Source organism: Eumetopias jubatus, unplaced genomic scaffold (genome assembly GCF_037043125.1).
Source record: "Eumetopias jubatus isolate StellerSeaLion01/CBP00866 unplaced genomic scaffold, mEumJub1_p1.0 scaffold_2, whole genome shotgun sequence".
NCBI classification, from domain to species: Eukaryota; Metazoa; Chordata; class Mammalia; order Carnivora; family Otariidae; genus Eumetopias; species Eumetopias jubatus.
This window is the reverse complement of record NW_028274808.1, coordinates 134357874-134373997: the sequence shown is the minus strand read 5'-3', so window position 1 is coordinate 134373997 and position 16124 is coordinate 134357874. Positions and strand designations below refer to the sequence as shown.

The window sequence follows — 16124 nt, the reverse complement described above, 5'->3', positions numbered from 1 at the left end:
GATTTTTAAAACAAGAAAATAACTTAATCATCACTGTATTCTTTCAGCTTAAGCAAAAGAACTAAAAATTTCAATGCCACTTAGGAACAGTAATTATTCTTACAAAGCCAAAAGATTAGTCAATTGCCCTTGCTCAGATAAAGCCTGCTTTACCTAGCAAGAAGAGGCTTCCAAAGCAATTTTTAGGTTGGCATATACCTCTTACATTGCAAAAAGTACTGACTTTATTTCATAAACACGCAGGCAAGGAAGGCAACACATTTATGGGAACAGAAATGGAAAAAGTGATTGATCTCTAACTCTGGGAGGTAATCTGGAATCTTGTTCGGGGCAGAGGTGGATTTTCTATAAAGTTAATAAAGCTTAAACTTCAACAGCCCTCACTTCCCATGGGATCCTTTCAAAACCTTGGAAAGAGGCGCTCAAGTAATTTCATATTCGTAAGTTTACACCTTTTTCCTTGTAGAGCCCTCTGCCAAGTTATATAAACTATCGGCCCAAAGTTTGTAATTTGGCTCCAGCACTTTTTAGTGGAAAAATTTCAGAATTAGGAAAATTCTACAGAATGCTGAATGGGAAAGCAATGGAAAAAGTCTATAATTTCAGAAGAAAGAGTGCTGGTAGTCCATTCATTCAACATTTATTAAGTTCTTGATAGTCTGTTAGCATTAGAGAGACAAAACCTAGTACATTGTTTCTGTCTGGAAGAAATTCACCGTCCACCAATAAGGTCACAAAACCATCAGAGGTTGGAACCTCTTTTTCAAAAACGACTCAACTGCTAAGGAACTGTCATCCTATATACTCATTATATTGTACTTTACTACTTAGGAGCTGCAACTAGACCTTTCTCTAGGTTTTGATTCCTCATTTGTAAAATTGGGAAAATAGTATTAGTATTGCACTCATTGCGCTTTGTATCTGGCTCTTCTTTGATTTCATGATATAAGTCAGTAGGATAGCAGTTGCTTCTTCTTTTGGGAATTTTCTTTGCTGTCAACATTGCCAGACTGCATACTCCATAAAATAAAAGTGGACACTTAATGGCGTTTCAAATTTACAAGGATTTTGAACTGGCAAGACCAAAATAGTCATTCAGAAAATTTCATCATAGCAGATTAACCTTGACTCGTGCATAAACTAAGCCACATAAATTCCACATTCTGTAACTGTCGCCCCTTCCCACCCGCTCTTTCCTTTTTTGTTAATGTATCTCCAGCATTTCTTGACTGCCTTGTATTTCCCAATATGTAACCCATCTGGTTAAAAAATAAGTTCCATATGGTACATACTTATTTCTGAGACTGTCTGTTTAGACTTTTCAGGCTGGTGAACGCTTTTGCTTACGTAAAATGCTAATAATACTAAGGTTGTAAGTGTGAACCCCGAATAGGTTATTTTGTTTTTATCTGATACAATAGTTTAAATATACCTTTATAAAGTGAATGGCACTGTTATAAAGAAGGAAAGGAATAAACAATATAAAAATATTATGGTTATGTAAGTAAAAAATATGCCTCAGTTAAAAAAAACTCAAAAGCATATGCCTCAGTTAAATAAAAATAGTGAGTTGGTCACATATATAGGAGAGCATATATATTTATCTTATGTTTTAGTATTGTTGAATGGATTCAATTTATATGATTGTTGACTCAATAAGAAATATTTTATCAAATTGTTACAGGCTTGAAGTATTTATTTGGGGAAAAAAGGTTAAGAATTAGAAACTGTATTACTGGTTTGCTTGGACAAAAGTAGGTTCTAATAAAGGCTGCAAAGTATGGGTGGATTAATTTTTTTTTTCCATAGTGCAGTAGTACTAGAAATTATGGTGCTTTAAGTTACAGCTGTACCAACTACGACATTCTTGACAGAATGGAATAACTTTGAGAAAAGTGAACTTTAGGAAGCTATCTTGAAAAATCTTAAATAACTATATATTAGCAGCTCTAAGACCTATACTCTAAAAAGGATCAGGACAGAAGTGAAATCGCTGACCACAAAATAAATGGAGCCAGGGTTTTGGCAGAAAAAAGAGAGACACAGGAACAATGCAAAGTGCCCTCACATCATAGAATCCAAACCATGTATTAGAAGACCCATGTTCCAAGCCTCTTTTGTAAATCTTAAGTTTCTTCAGGTGGTGACAGAATCAAATATAAAGTCAAGAATGTGAAAGTATTTCAAACCCATGAAGGGTTTGAAATAAAGTTTTTAAATAAAATATAATAAAACTTCTACACTGGGCAAGTGTTTGACTTTATGACCTCACAGATTCTAAAATCCTATTATCCAAACATCCAAGAAGAACAAACCGAAATGTTCTTCAGTGGCTGATTCTTTGTAGTGATCTCGGTTTCTAACTGGGTACAGGAGTTTATACTAGATTTATTTTAGAGGCAGCTAAACACTAAAGTGACACAAAGCGTGGGATATGTTCCCTGGAGAGATAGTCACCTTTCTGTCTTAATGAAGCATAGTGCAGTCAGATGCTTGGCAAGGGGGAGAATCTTACAATATGCTTTACCGGGCTGTATTTTTTAAAAGTTACAATACTAATTTTTAAAAAACTTTAAATGATACCTCAAAAAATTTAAATGATATTAAAGGAAGACATAAGAACTTTGTTTATCAAAAAGGAGTGTAGATTTTTAAGAAGTCACAAAACAGTGGTCTAAAACTCAGGGACTCTGTAGAGCTGCCCCGGTCCATTCCAGCAGCTGCTGCCCATGTGAAATGTGGCCAGTCCGAACTGAGATGTGCTGTAAGTATGAAATACAGATGCATTTCAAAGACAAGGTACAAAAACAGGTAGATGCTTCGTTGATAATGTCTCTGTAACTGATTAAACATTAAAATGAGAGTGTTAGGAGGCTGGATGAGATGATCAGTGAGACCCCCTCTCAACTCCCAAAGCTGTGATTCTATGACAAACACGAGTTTTCTAAGGACAAAAGTACTCTCCATTTTGGAGGCAAAGGATTATTACTGGACACTGAAAAGTTGAATTACTATTTAGAAATGTTGTAAGGAGGGGCGCCTGGGTGGCTCAGTTGGTTAACCGACGGCCTTCAGCTCGGGTCATAATCCAGGAGTCCTGGGATCAAGTCCCACATCCCACATCGAGCTCCTGGCTCAGCAGGGAGCCTGCTTTGCCCTCTGACCCTCTCCGCTCTCATGCTGTTTCTCACTCTCTCTCAAATAAATAAATACAATCTTAAAAAAAAAAAAAAAAAGAAATGTTACAAGGATTTTCAGAATTAAATTCAGTAGATACTCTTGTGCTTTCTCTTTTAAACTTTTAGTGGCTTCATTGGGAGAATATATTTTCCTAAACTTAAAAACATGATTCCTGGACCATCAACTGCTTAGACAAAATTTTTCTAGTCATGTGCAAATGCTGTGTTTTAAACCTGTGGTGGAATCAGTGATGAAGTTTCTTAACATACACAGAAAGATCTACATATTCAGGCTATTATTCTTTAGGCCTCTTCTGTGTTTCTTCAAAGAATATTGCTTATGCCAATATTTATTTGCTTAACAGTCACTCAGAATACTGTCTTGCACAAAATAAGCACTAAGTGCTTCACTAATGTTAACCTAACCCTAACAGCTTTTGAGATGGAACTGTTCTTTTTCTCCACGTTAGGCATCAGGAAACAGGAACCTAAGATGACCCAATGGCCTGTCCTCGGTCACCCAGCTTAGTAAAGGGGCAGAGCCAAGGTTTAAATCCTGCCAGTCCGGCTCCAGAGCCTGGAAGCTAAACCCCTTAGCTCCATGTCTCCCTGCTGCATTCCACCACCACCACCAACCACCCTGCATGATGAATTGAATATGGCTTAGTGAATTTCCTAAATTAGATATTTTAGGTAATTGACCTTAATTGATGCCTGCCAAGAAGAAGAGAAACTTGAAAGAGTCATTAGAAACACTCAATTCTGCATACTCACCGCTACATTTGTCTCTTGCTCCGTTTCTGGCACATAAGGGTAATGGTTATAAAACATATCATTTCGCACCATTTTTTTCCTCATTCTGCAGGGCCCTTCTGTCATCTCCAACATCCATTTGTCTAGATGGGAGCCGATGGGGGGACCCCACAACCCTCGCTCCCGCAACAGTTCGTACTCGATTTGGCACCACTCTTCCGTCACGTACTTCAGAGCATTTTGCTGACGCTAAGGGGAGGGAGTCCAGGTTGGTTTTCAAGCAAAAGCAGGAGTAAAAATCAAAAGTCTACAAATAACTTCCAACCAAGTTAATATTTGGAAACAAAACCAGTACATATCATTTCAGTCAATATTATGAAAGTAAAATTATATTTATTTACGGTTACAGTGGCCTACTGATTTTGTGAGAAGGTGTGATTGTTGTGGGGGCCCAAGTGTTTACTTTAGCACCAAGTAAATGACAGGTATGTAAAAGGGAGAGGGTGTGGTACACCAGGACAAAGGAACACTGAAGCAGGCAGCTGGTAATACTACTTATGAAAATACACTGAAATGGTTAGTCCAGTGTAAGTCAATAGATAAACATGGTAATTTAAGGATGACTCTCCCACTCCCTCCCCCAAGTTATAAAACAGGTACTAGAACATGGACCCGAGAAGATCTAGTAAATCAGAGCAAGAAACATTGCCAGCATATTGGCTGACTGGTAAGCTTGGTAACATTTCCAAAGATTTTAGGTAAAGAATATAAACATGCAGCTCTGATGAAGAACTTGATGTTCATATAAAAAATAAAAGAAAAACCATTTTCAACTGACCACTGGGATAGATCTAAGCCATTTTACTTAAATGAAAATTTATGAACTAGTATAACTTCTTGCTATTTAACAAATGTCAAGACGTACAGCAATTTAGCAGGTGATTATAAATTATAACTACCTTATCTAATGGTTCATGGACTATAAGTATATAATACCAATCTAAGAATAAAGATCTCTTTATATAGTGAAGATTACTGAATGAATAATCTTGAAATTACATGATATCACAGTAGTACTTATGTGTTCCTGGGGTGGGGGGGGTGAATCCCCTGTACCAACTAGCTAGTGTATGCCCATAAAATATTAGCAGTTTATCATTCAGAAACCTTCAACAGATCTAAGTCAGCCACTTTGGAAATAAAATATTTAGGATAAGTTGTTGAACAATTATGAATTCACCAAGAGGATTTCACTGAATTTATTTCTTACCAACATAAACACCAAGTGCCTATAATAAAAAATTATTTTGGCTTTAAATTTTTTTGAATTTTAAGAGACTTTTCAGAGGCTTTGATGCATATTTTCACAGTCTCCTTGTTAAGTCTGAAAGAGAGGGGTTTTCTTGTATTTTAATATTTATTAGGAACAACACAAGCAATGTCAGTAGTTAATGTCAATGGGATTCAGTTGTGCTGATTTTCAGTTTGTTGTTTTTTTTAATGCCATCTGCCTCTAGAAAGTTCAAATTTTTCTATCTTAAAACAATGACCAAAGTAGCCACTGGCAGGGATCATTAAAAACATCATCTGACGATGAATGCAGTTCAGCAACTTACTCTTAAAAGGGGTAAAAAAGTATCATGAGAAACAGAGTTCTTTCTCACTTGAGGAATGCAAAACAAACCTTTATTGTGGTTATGAATTCTTACCTCCTGATATTCCTTATATTGTGTATCTACTAAGTCACGGACAACAGCAATATGTGTAAACATCCACTGAGAAATCTCCTAACAATGGGTGGAAAAAGAGTCTTAGTATTTCATGGATTTTCCCATAAAAACGTTAACTAGCCTTAAAATAATGCCAAGTAAATTTATTAAAATTCCATTAAAGACACAACTATAAAACAAAACAGGCAAAACAAAAAACTGAAAGATTAATTATATGATGAACCTGGTGGAGGCTTGTGTGATGGACACAGATCCACTCCCCCTCTCCCCTTTTCCCTATGCCCCTTCAAGGATGGGCTAGCTCCCACAGCTTCTGCGAGTGCCATCAGCACCTTCAGGGATGACCTCAGCTGTAGAGAAACCCCAAACCCAAGGATTGGCTGATTTGAAGGTGAGCAGGCTCAGCCATTTCAGCTTAGTACAGGTCAACTGTGACAGGCCATTTTGGCCCCAAAGTCCCATTTAGGCCAGTTGAGCCTACACCTGCCTCGTAACCTGGTATTTCCCTGTGACCAATCCTACTTCCTTTCCTACCCTTCCACAAATATGGACCACAAGGGCACCCGTAAAAACCATGATGCAATAAACACCCTCTCAGTGTGCTTCCTGGAGAACCCAACCTTGAAATAGGGAATGAAAGATACACACAGTTTCTCCCAGACCCTTTTCACCGCTGCCACTAAGATTCTAGGATGGCAATGGAAGTATATGATGGGTAAGAAATTAATGGAGGTAGGTGAGTTTAGAAAAAAAAAAATCAATCACAAATATATGTGACAAGATTATAAAGAATAAAAAAACCATTTTGTTCTGCTACTGCTTTAAAATTTATATAATGATCAGTAACTAAATTATTAAAAGTTTGGGAAAACTGGGGAAAAAAATTACCCATAGTTTGATCCCATATCAATAATCTGAATCTCATCTTATGTCCATTTACGAAGTGGGTCTGCATACACAACACTCACAATGCAATTTTATCATAATAAATTGGGAGAAGTTTTCATAATCTGGGTTATTTATCTCTTCTAAAAGCAAAAATGCAGAAAAGTCCCACTTCAAATCGTGTGCTTGTACATGTTAAGTGTGTTATATAAAACACTACAGCTAAACCTTAAAATACAGATTTCTAATAATACCATCGATGAAAACAAACAATGTACCTGGGTGGAAAGACTGTGTTTATTAAGACCACTTTCCTTTCGATTCCTTCTCGATCCTGTTAACTTGGAAAGACCAAAGCCACTGCTGACACGGGACAGTTTGGATTGTGTGGTGGGTACTAAAGCTTCTCCTCGACTTATGCATTTCTTTTCATGGGCTACGAAAATAAAATTAGATTACTTTACAATTTCCCCATGTATTTATTAGTCTTACTTTTAACACTTCTGCATCATGGCTACAAATCACAATTCTGTATTTACCAAAAGCAGCTTACATTATCGACACAGACATTCTCTTAGATATTTCAGATTTACTTGCTGGTGACCGTGTATAAAACATAGCTGCCTGACAATGTACTAGCTGAATCTACATTTGGTTGAAACTTCACAGCTCTGCAGTAATATGCAAACTTATTTTAATTGTATTCTGTTTCTATGTTAATAACAATTCATAACTCCCCATCTAAAATATTTGGTGCTGCATAGACTCTGGAATTTAGAAGGTTTTGAATATAAAAAGGTGATATGGTAAACTGTATATCATATAATACAGGGTCAATGGCAGTAAACCACTGGACACATTAATTGGACACATTAATATTTCTGCAGCAAAATGTGTGAATACTTACACATAATGGTAAGTTAGGTTTTGCTACCAAATGATTTGGGGCACGAAATTCATGAAAAAACATTAGGTTTTCAAGGCTTTCTGAATTTCAGAATTATAGAGAAGGGATTATGGATTTGTAGCCAGGACAGGGAGCATAATTACATATGTGAGCAATGTATCATCTTCCAAATTCATAGATGCCAGATGTGTAACACGTTTTAGAGTAGTTGTTTTTTTTAATCTGAGAAGAAAAGCCAAATCTCAACATAGTCATTCTAGAATGGGTGTTGCTTTTCACTTCTGCTGCTGTGCCACCGTCGTGACATCGTTTTGGGAGAGTTTTAATTACATATCTAAAGTGAACCCATAACAACAGTCAAGTGTAAATCTGTTAGTCACATGATGTCTGAGGACTCTCTTACCCAAATGGTTCTGCCAGCACTTTAAACCAGCTTCTTCAATGAGTGGTCTTGCTATAGCTATGTCCACATGACCCCTTTCGTTCACAGGTAGAGTGACTTTGAAAAGCTCCTCCAAGGCTTGTTTCTTACTATGAATCAATTCAGTCCAAACTCTATTGACAGCTTTTATGAGAAGCTGACGCCCTAGGAAATGAAGGAAAAACAAAAACACAACAAAAAAACAATTTATCAAAAACACAATATAAAGGTAGTAATTTTCTTCATGTCTTACATCTAAGAATCTCATCTATAGTACTTGTCAAAAAAATGCTTCAGATAGTATTAAGCTCAATAAAGAAAATTATTCAGATAACCAATGTGGCTGGTTACTTGGAGAACTTAAAAAAAAAAATCTTCCCATGTATGCAGAAGACTGCATTCTTTATTTATAAAACTGGAAATTACATACACATTTGTCTAGCTTCTTCTATGTAAGAACCTACCCCATTTAAAAGCTTTTAAAAAAAAAGCTTTACATCTGAATATTTAAAATAAGTTCAAAATTAAGTTAGTTGTTCCTTAATATTTTGCAAGAGGCAAGAAATAACAAACATTTTAAAAGAACATTTACTATTAAATTCCATCTTGTTTTGGACTCCTTGCTAATTTGTCTGACTCCTGCTCTAGATTAATCTTTAAAAAGCATCAGAGTCACCTGGATAGCCTGTTCAGATTGCTGGTCTCCACCCACAGTTTCTGATTCAGTAGATCTGGGTGGGGCCAGAGCATCTACTTTTCTAACAAGTTCCCAAACGATGCTGATGTTGTTAGTCCCACCACCTTGCTTTGAGAACCAATGTTCTGGACTGTCCGTACCTTGGGGGTGTTCTCAGTGTCTGGGCTTCAAGATGCATTAGTGAAGGACAGAGAATAAATTAATGCTTAAGTGAAGGAAAGAATAAGTGCTGGACTTCCAAAGGATAAAATCATATGTAAAACTACCACACTGTATGGCTAGGGAGATAAATACTATTATAGTTATGACCTTCTACTGACCAATGTGCAAATCAGAAACGAATCCACTCCAAAGATTTTAATGCACAATACTTACAAAAATCACTGGGAAAACTAAATTAAAAGAGACAACAAATAAAAGAGAATAAAAATGGTAACAGTGACAGTGACAACCTGTCTCAAGCAGTATTTGCACCTCTAATGAGACCTGCCTAACACTACCAATAGGCAGCTCTCTTGATGGTAAGTGCCATGTTAGTATTGGTACTACTATTTATGCAAATGTAAGTATCATCAAATCTCCCAGTGTTACCATGAAATGTTAGGGGCTAGCAGTATTCAGTGGTTAAGTGCTTTATCCATCTTGGCATAAGGAGAGGTACAGCTAGTGGATTGGTTTACGTTGGTGGGCATATTGGTATACGTTCAAGAGTGACCTATTGGAGCACTGGTTGCCAATGTTGGCAGTATCTAAGGTGAGTTTTTTTGGGAGGGGACAGGGTGCATGTTAAAAATTGGAAATGAGGGGTGCCTGGGTGGTTCAGTTGGCTAAGTGTCCAACTCTTGATTTTAGCTTGGGTCATGATCTCAGGGTTGTGAGATCAAGCCCTGCATCGGGCTCCGCGCTGGGCTTGGAGCCTGCTTAAGATCCTCTCTCTCCCTCCCTCTCTGGCCCTCCCTGCTCTTATGATCATGCTCTCTCTCTTAAAAAAAAATATTGGAAATGGGGAGAGTGGGGAGAGAAAAGGAAGTAAACAAATTGAGGTAATTACCTTCACTAATATCTTGGCTGTAACCACCATCTGGTTCAATGTCAGAAGGGATCATAATGTGCCATGTAGTCATGCGGGCTTCTGCTTCTAGTCCGAACCCGTCCACATTGCTGAAAAATTCCAGTCAGTTTAAACAATATGAAGGAAATGACTGTAGCTGAAAACTATAATGATTAAGTATAACTCTGCAGAGAGAAGTAAATACTGGCTCCATCACAAAGCTCCATAACTGGCAGACAGAGATTCAGCAGATGCACAAAAACAGAACTACTTTATCATGAACATGCCATTTTATAGGGGTGATCTCACAAATACACGTGACTAAATGTAATTAAACTAAACAACAGCATCAAGATGAGCATCTTAATATTTAAGGTGCTTTTTGATCACTATTAATATTTTTACCTAAAAATTACAAAAAGTTCCTAAGAACATTTTCCTCATAGGCCTATGCACCACCTCCCCCTAGTCTCTCATCCCACCACCCTTTGCTCCCGTACCAGTGAAATACTTGCAGTTTCCCCAAAGTGCCATAATCTTTCCTTCCCCTGGGCACTCATACAGATGGCTCTTTGTTCCCACATCACTCTTTCTCATCCTCTGTGGACGGCTAACCTCCTCAAGCACGTTCGAGTTGTTAACTCAGCAGGTGTCTCTTTCCAGTTAGGGGCACCTGTTTCATGCTCCCAAAGCACCATGCCTCTAGCAGCGCACCCAGTCAGCAACCTGACTGGTCTGTGTTCCCTCCTAGACTGCACATTCCAAAACCCTGCCATGGGGTCTTTTTGCTCACATCTCATCCCAGTACCTAATTCAATGTCTAGACACTAAGTATCTGTCAAAGCAATTAATGGAAAAATCCTAATTTCACCCATTTAACATATAGCACTGCATTTATTCATTACATTCTTTTCTTTTTGTTCCTCTTAACCTCCAACAATGTGTATGTTTATTTTAAGAGTAAACTTTCTTTTTAAATTACGTATGTGACATAAGGTGATGAATGACCAATTCAAAGACATAGAAAATTAAAGAAAAAAATACTCATTATTTCATTGCAAAAAGGTAACCCTTGTCTTTTATATTTTCCATGAAGTTTTAAAACAGAGATTAAAATGAAAAAGAAATGTTACTATCAAAAAAGTAGAACAAAGAATTTTGGTGGAAAACTATCAAAGACAAATTCATGGCGGCAAACTGAATATGAAAAAGTTACCTTCCAACATGTAGATTAATAAGGCAGTGAGCCAGACAGCTAATGAATTCTTGGTCATGGTTCCCAGGTCCCAGGATCAAGTTCCTGTTGACAGTCAGCACCCGGAGCGAATCTAGGAGAGCTACTTGCTGTGGAACAGTTTTGTGTGCCCGTGAGAACTGGTACAAGATGGTCCTATTGAGGCAGTGATAAACTGCATCGAGTGACAATCCCTGTGATCTTCTTTTTGACTAAAGATATGAAAGATACTTTACTTAGTAAAATGGACAGAAATAAATGGTTTGCTTCTCATTCGCACATCAACATTAGGTTTATTTTGTACCAGGTGCCATGCTCAGTACAGGGTGCTAAGTTAAAAACTATAAAACTCTTGCGATGATGAGGATCAGAACCCAGGAGACACATAAATATAATTTAATGAGATGAGAGCCTCATGACCCAGTGAGGAGAGCTGCTAACACTCCTGTAGGCAACAGCAGCCTGCCTGAGCACCTGAGCAAGTGCCATCCAGGGAGAATCTCCTACCACAAAAGTTTTGTTCGTGTGAATGATCTCTACACAAAATTACTGGGAAAAACAAACAAACCTAAAATGTTAGTAAAAAACTTCTTTTGACATTCTAGTTTCATTTCCTTACTTGTAAACTTTTCTGGCTTATACACAAATTTATCTCTTAAAAATTCTTAGATGACGTGAAAGAACCTATGCACCATATGCTAATAACACATGATAACAGTATTTCCTAGTTTCTGCATTATGTGTTGATAAGATTAATCACTTGTGGCAAACCAGGCCAACATTCCTTGGTCAAAGGTACCATGCACACAATGCGCACATACACTCTCACTCACTACTAAATGACACCTTCAAAGACCTACAACGACCGTTGTGAAGATTTAATTACAAGAAGAAAATATTCCTTCAATATCAACTCTTCCTGCTCTGTAAACCTTTACACACAAATGTACCATACTGTAAAAAAAAAAACCTTATCAACTTATACCAACTTAAGGTATTTAAATCAAAAGGAAGGGGCGCCTGGGTGGCTCAGTCGGTTAAGCATCTGCCTTTGGTTCGGGTCATGATCCCAGGGTCCAGGGATGGAGCCCTGCATCAGGCTTCCTGCTCAGTGGGGAGCCTGCTTCTCCCTCTCCCTCTGTCCGCCCCCCCCCACTCATACACTCTCTCTCTCTCTCTCTCTCTCTGTCTCTCTCAAATAAATAAAAATCTTTAAAAAAATAAAATAAAATAAAAAATAAAACAAAAGGAAGCTATCCAGGTATCTGGGTAGCAAAAAGCAGTACCAGTGGGGAGATCAATGAGAGACCAAAGCTTGAGAGAACCAGGTAACTTTAAAAGGGACACACTGGCACAAAGCTACGGGGTAAGGAGGGGAAGGGTTACAATTCTACAGCTTTTATTCACTTTCAATAAGCTGAGCTTTATATTAAATGTTAACATTATCTTATTACATTTATTTCCAATAATTTTGACACGTTAGGAAAAGTTTTTCAAGGAAAACATGTACTCTAAAACTAACAGTGACAATAGATTACCTGTGCAATTAGTTGAATTATAAAATCTATAAGAAGTTTAGATTCTTTGTTGAACATGCCTTGCCAAAGTTTGTCCACCACACGTTGTGTGAAATAAAACACATTGTTCACCAATACCTGGTAGCTTCCTCCACTGGTAATAGGCAAAGATGCATCTTCCCCTAAATTCGAACAGGAAAAAAAAAGTATCTAAGAAAATTGCTATCAACCAGTGCAAGACCAGATCCTCCAACAAATGAGGCTAAGGCAAAATGAGTTCATCTACTACATTTGGAAATAGGACCACCAGGCTCTTATGTACTACTTTAAGAAAATGATGTTCATGGCCAGAAATCCTGACAATTATTGGAAGAAATAATTTCTACATGATAAAAGAGTTATGGATTGAGAGTGTGAAGTCTCTTTATTGCTTGAGACCGTCTGTGATAAGCAAATAGTTCAACTTAAACTGGCAGTGACAGAGGATCTCTGAGAAAAAAATCTGTCAGCTGTGAATCGATTCTGTGTAACTAATAAAGGGTAAAACAAACCATCAAACACAACTCTGGTTCTGAATATACCTTCAAGCACAATGAAGTCATATAGGAGAGGTTGAGAACAACTGTGAAAACAAAACTACAATCAGTGCTGGTGGGGCCAAGGGGTACCTCTCCCTCCCTCCACGGTTACCTTCAGTTCTGTTTCTCCTCAAAAAGCTACCCACGTGCCTTCAGTGTGTTTGCTGTGTACACACTGCTTCAAGACTAAGCCTCCTAACCAAAATGCCTTCTGTAAGTCCCTCTTTCCCAGAAATTCTGGAGCCCTGAGTGTAACTATTATTCCTACCTAACTCTAAGTTACTCCATTTATGCAAAACTCTTCATTTTGGGTTTTTACATAGTAAAACTGATACTGTGTAAGAATATTCTCAAGTGATAAAAACAAACACAGAAGTTTGACTTGACACAATGCTTTGAGAGTTACATGTTAAGACAATACGAAAGATTTCTTAGCAGACTGATTTAGCAACAAAGTAACTGAAAAGGATGGAAGTTCTCTGATTAATATTATTACTGGGCACTTAAGTAGCAAATATGTTAAATCATTACTTTTCCTTCTTTAAATTCTATTATTATTTTATATATAAATGTTAGCTCCACTGTGCGTGTATCAAGTTTTATATTTTTATTGTAACTAGATAGGGACATACAGAAAGAATATCTTAATGTGTTTTGAATTTATGTCCTGGAAGCCATCCTAAAAAATAACATAGGGGTGCCTGGGTGGCTCAGTGGGTTAAGCGTCAGACTCTTGATTTTGGCTCAGGTCATGATCTCAGGGTCATGAGATCAAGCCCCACATGGAGTCCCATGTTGGGTTCCGTGTCCAGCTCCACACTGGGTGGAGGTTCTCTCTCTCTCTCTTTCCCTCTGACAACCCCCCCCACAAAAAAGGATAACATATACATACTTCTGACCTAACAATTCTACTCATGGGTATATATCTAACAGGTATGTATAAATATTGTACATATATGGCCCATATGAACCAGAATATTTATAGCAGCTTTATTTCTAACTGTCTCAACCTAGAAACTACTAAATGTCCAACCACAACAAAATGGATACATTTATACATTCAAATAATAGAATACCACATAGTGGTGAAAATAAATGGACTCTTGCTACAGGCAATAACACGGACACATCTCACAAATATCATGTTGAGTACATAAAGCTAGACTACAACAAATACATGTTGAATGATTCCATTTATAAAGTTCAAAAGAATGCAAAATGAATCTGTTGTTCTAGAAGCTGGGACAGTGGTTCAGTGAGCATTAACTGGGTCAGGGCAGGAGGGAAGTGGGGGTGCCTGCAGTGCATTTCTATCTGAGTGGTCTTATATGGACATGATGTCTGAGTGGTAATTCATGGAACTTTCTGTTTATAATTTATTTATAAGTATATCACAGTAAGTTAATTTTTAAAAGTATTAGACATTTGTAGAAATGTGACCGGTTTATGTAATATTGTTTTTATAACATTGTTTCTCTTTTTGTCCTCGTCCAGCCACACGAGTGTCCAGATGTGGACAAGCAACTGAAGTACTTCCTGTTGTTGATTCTTTATCCCAGATTCAATGGGAAGAGCTAGATGGGCCTCTTTCTCATTAGAGAAAGGTACCAATACGAAGGAAAAATGCACAGAAAAGATGAAATTAAAAAGGAGATATACTTGGAGTTTAGACAGAGAAGAGTGATTTTAGGTATTTTTATAAAGTGAAAATAAAACATAGTATTACCCAATAAGACATCAGCTGCAAGCAAATGGTCCATCACACTATCCAAAATGTAAGTCTGGAATTCTTTTTGCTGAGTTCTTGTAGATCTTTCAGGGGAAGCCTAATCAATGAAATTTAGAATTAGAAACAACCAACTAAACAAAGGTAAGGGCTCAATCATAGTTATTTTACCATACTTACATAGTTACATAAAAAAAAACTATCGGTAAATAATATGACACGAGAGATGGTAGATATGCTTATGCTTTCTTTTCTTTTTCTGACCACAGAATTAAAAAGAAGCAAAAGTGAAACATCATCTTTTGAATTCAGTCCTTCAAAAATACATCTCACAAATATGTTTTGTTCTCTCTCCCTTTCCCTCTGACCCTCCCCCCCCCACAAAAAAGGATAACATATACATACTTCTGACCTAACAATTCTACTCATGGGTAGAGCGTGAGTATTCTAAGCATTACAAGAATTTAATAAATACTTGGTAATCTACTAGTATACCTCACTTCCAAAGACAGCCGGCAATTTATTATGAGATACTGATAAAATCATAAAGCCATTAAAACAAATACAAAACCTCAGGAATCTAGTAATCAAGGGGGTAAAGTCAATGGGGAGGGGAATATTTATATCAAAAAGTTAACTAAGCACACAATTTAGCTCTGAGCTGCCTAGTATCTAGAAGGAGGAAAAAAAAGATGATATGGTTTACAAAGCTTTTTACTGTCTATAAAAAGAAGCACACTAGATTGTCAGCAAGGATGTTTTCCTAAAACTGTTCTTAGAGGAATGTTCTCTGTGGGTTTTTATAAAGAGGACAATGATAACCCTATAGGTAATACCTTTGATAAGGGTTTTATACAGTACAAAGATGATTTTAAAAATTATCTTGAATAAAAGCTTGTGGCACAAAGTTAAACTACAGTCCTCAGATGGCATTTCTATTGGTAATTAGGGTAATATAATCCAGGTGCATAAATGTCAAGTATCTAACCTGTGAGGTGGGTGGTAAAGCACTGGGAGCCCAGTGGATAAAGGGTGGGAAAGATCCTTTTGTCATCCTCAAACGCCAGTAGTTTTAGCCAGCTTTTGGTAGGAGTTGGGCATTGAACAATTCAACAAACTGACATAAAATATTTTCTTAAAAAGAAATCTGGATGTTTTAGATACAGGCATAGTACTGATGCTTTGCAGATCCTTGAATAGACAGATCTGGAACTATGTTTATGACCATGTTACAAAAGTAGGCTTTAGTCTACTGTTCTTCATTTAATATTAAAATCTGTGCCATTTTAAAAAACCCATTTCTTTCTATTCTGATTTTCAAGGTGGTACTGATAAAGGGTTTAAAGGAGCAGTTAAAATCCAAATTCTATAATTCAAATCAAAGCACTTATTCTAGGGATTTGAAAACTAATAACTAAACCAGAGTTGCAACAAACATTTCTCTGT

At 37.1% G+C, this 16124-nt stretch overlaps 1 protein-coding gene across 4 annotated transcripts in view; it reads right to left on the bottom strand.

Annotated features, from left to right (window-relative positions):
- WDFY3 (WD repeat and FYVE domain containing 3) overlaps positions 1 to 16124 on the bottom strand; it is a 266518-nt gene that overhangs the window by 48826 nt on the left and 201568 nt on the right. For all 4 annotated transcript variants that reach the window (XM_088021121.1, XM_088021123.1, XM_088021122.1 and 1 more), the window contains 8 exons: positions 14679 to 14778; positions 12396 to 12556; positions 10840 to 11069; positions 9624 to 9733; positions 7858 to 8040; positions 6826 to 6983; positions 5642 to 5719; positions 3954 to 4181 (listed from right to left, as the gene is read on the bottom strand). In XM_088021121.1, coding sequence (XP_087877247.1) covers positions 3954 to 4181; positions 5642 to 5719; positions 6826 to 6983; positions 7858 to 8040; positions 9624 to 9733; positions 10840 to 11069; positions 12396 to 12556; positions 14679 to 14778 — 1248 coding nt within the window. The remainder of the gene's footprint in view (positions 1 to 3953; positions 4182 to 5641; positions 5720 to 6825; positions 6984 to 7857; positions 8041 to 9623; positions 9734 to 10839; positions 11070 to 12395; positions 12557 to 14678; positions 14779 to 16124) is intronic.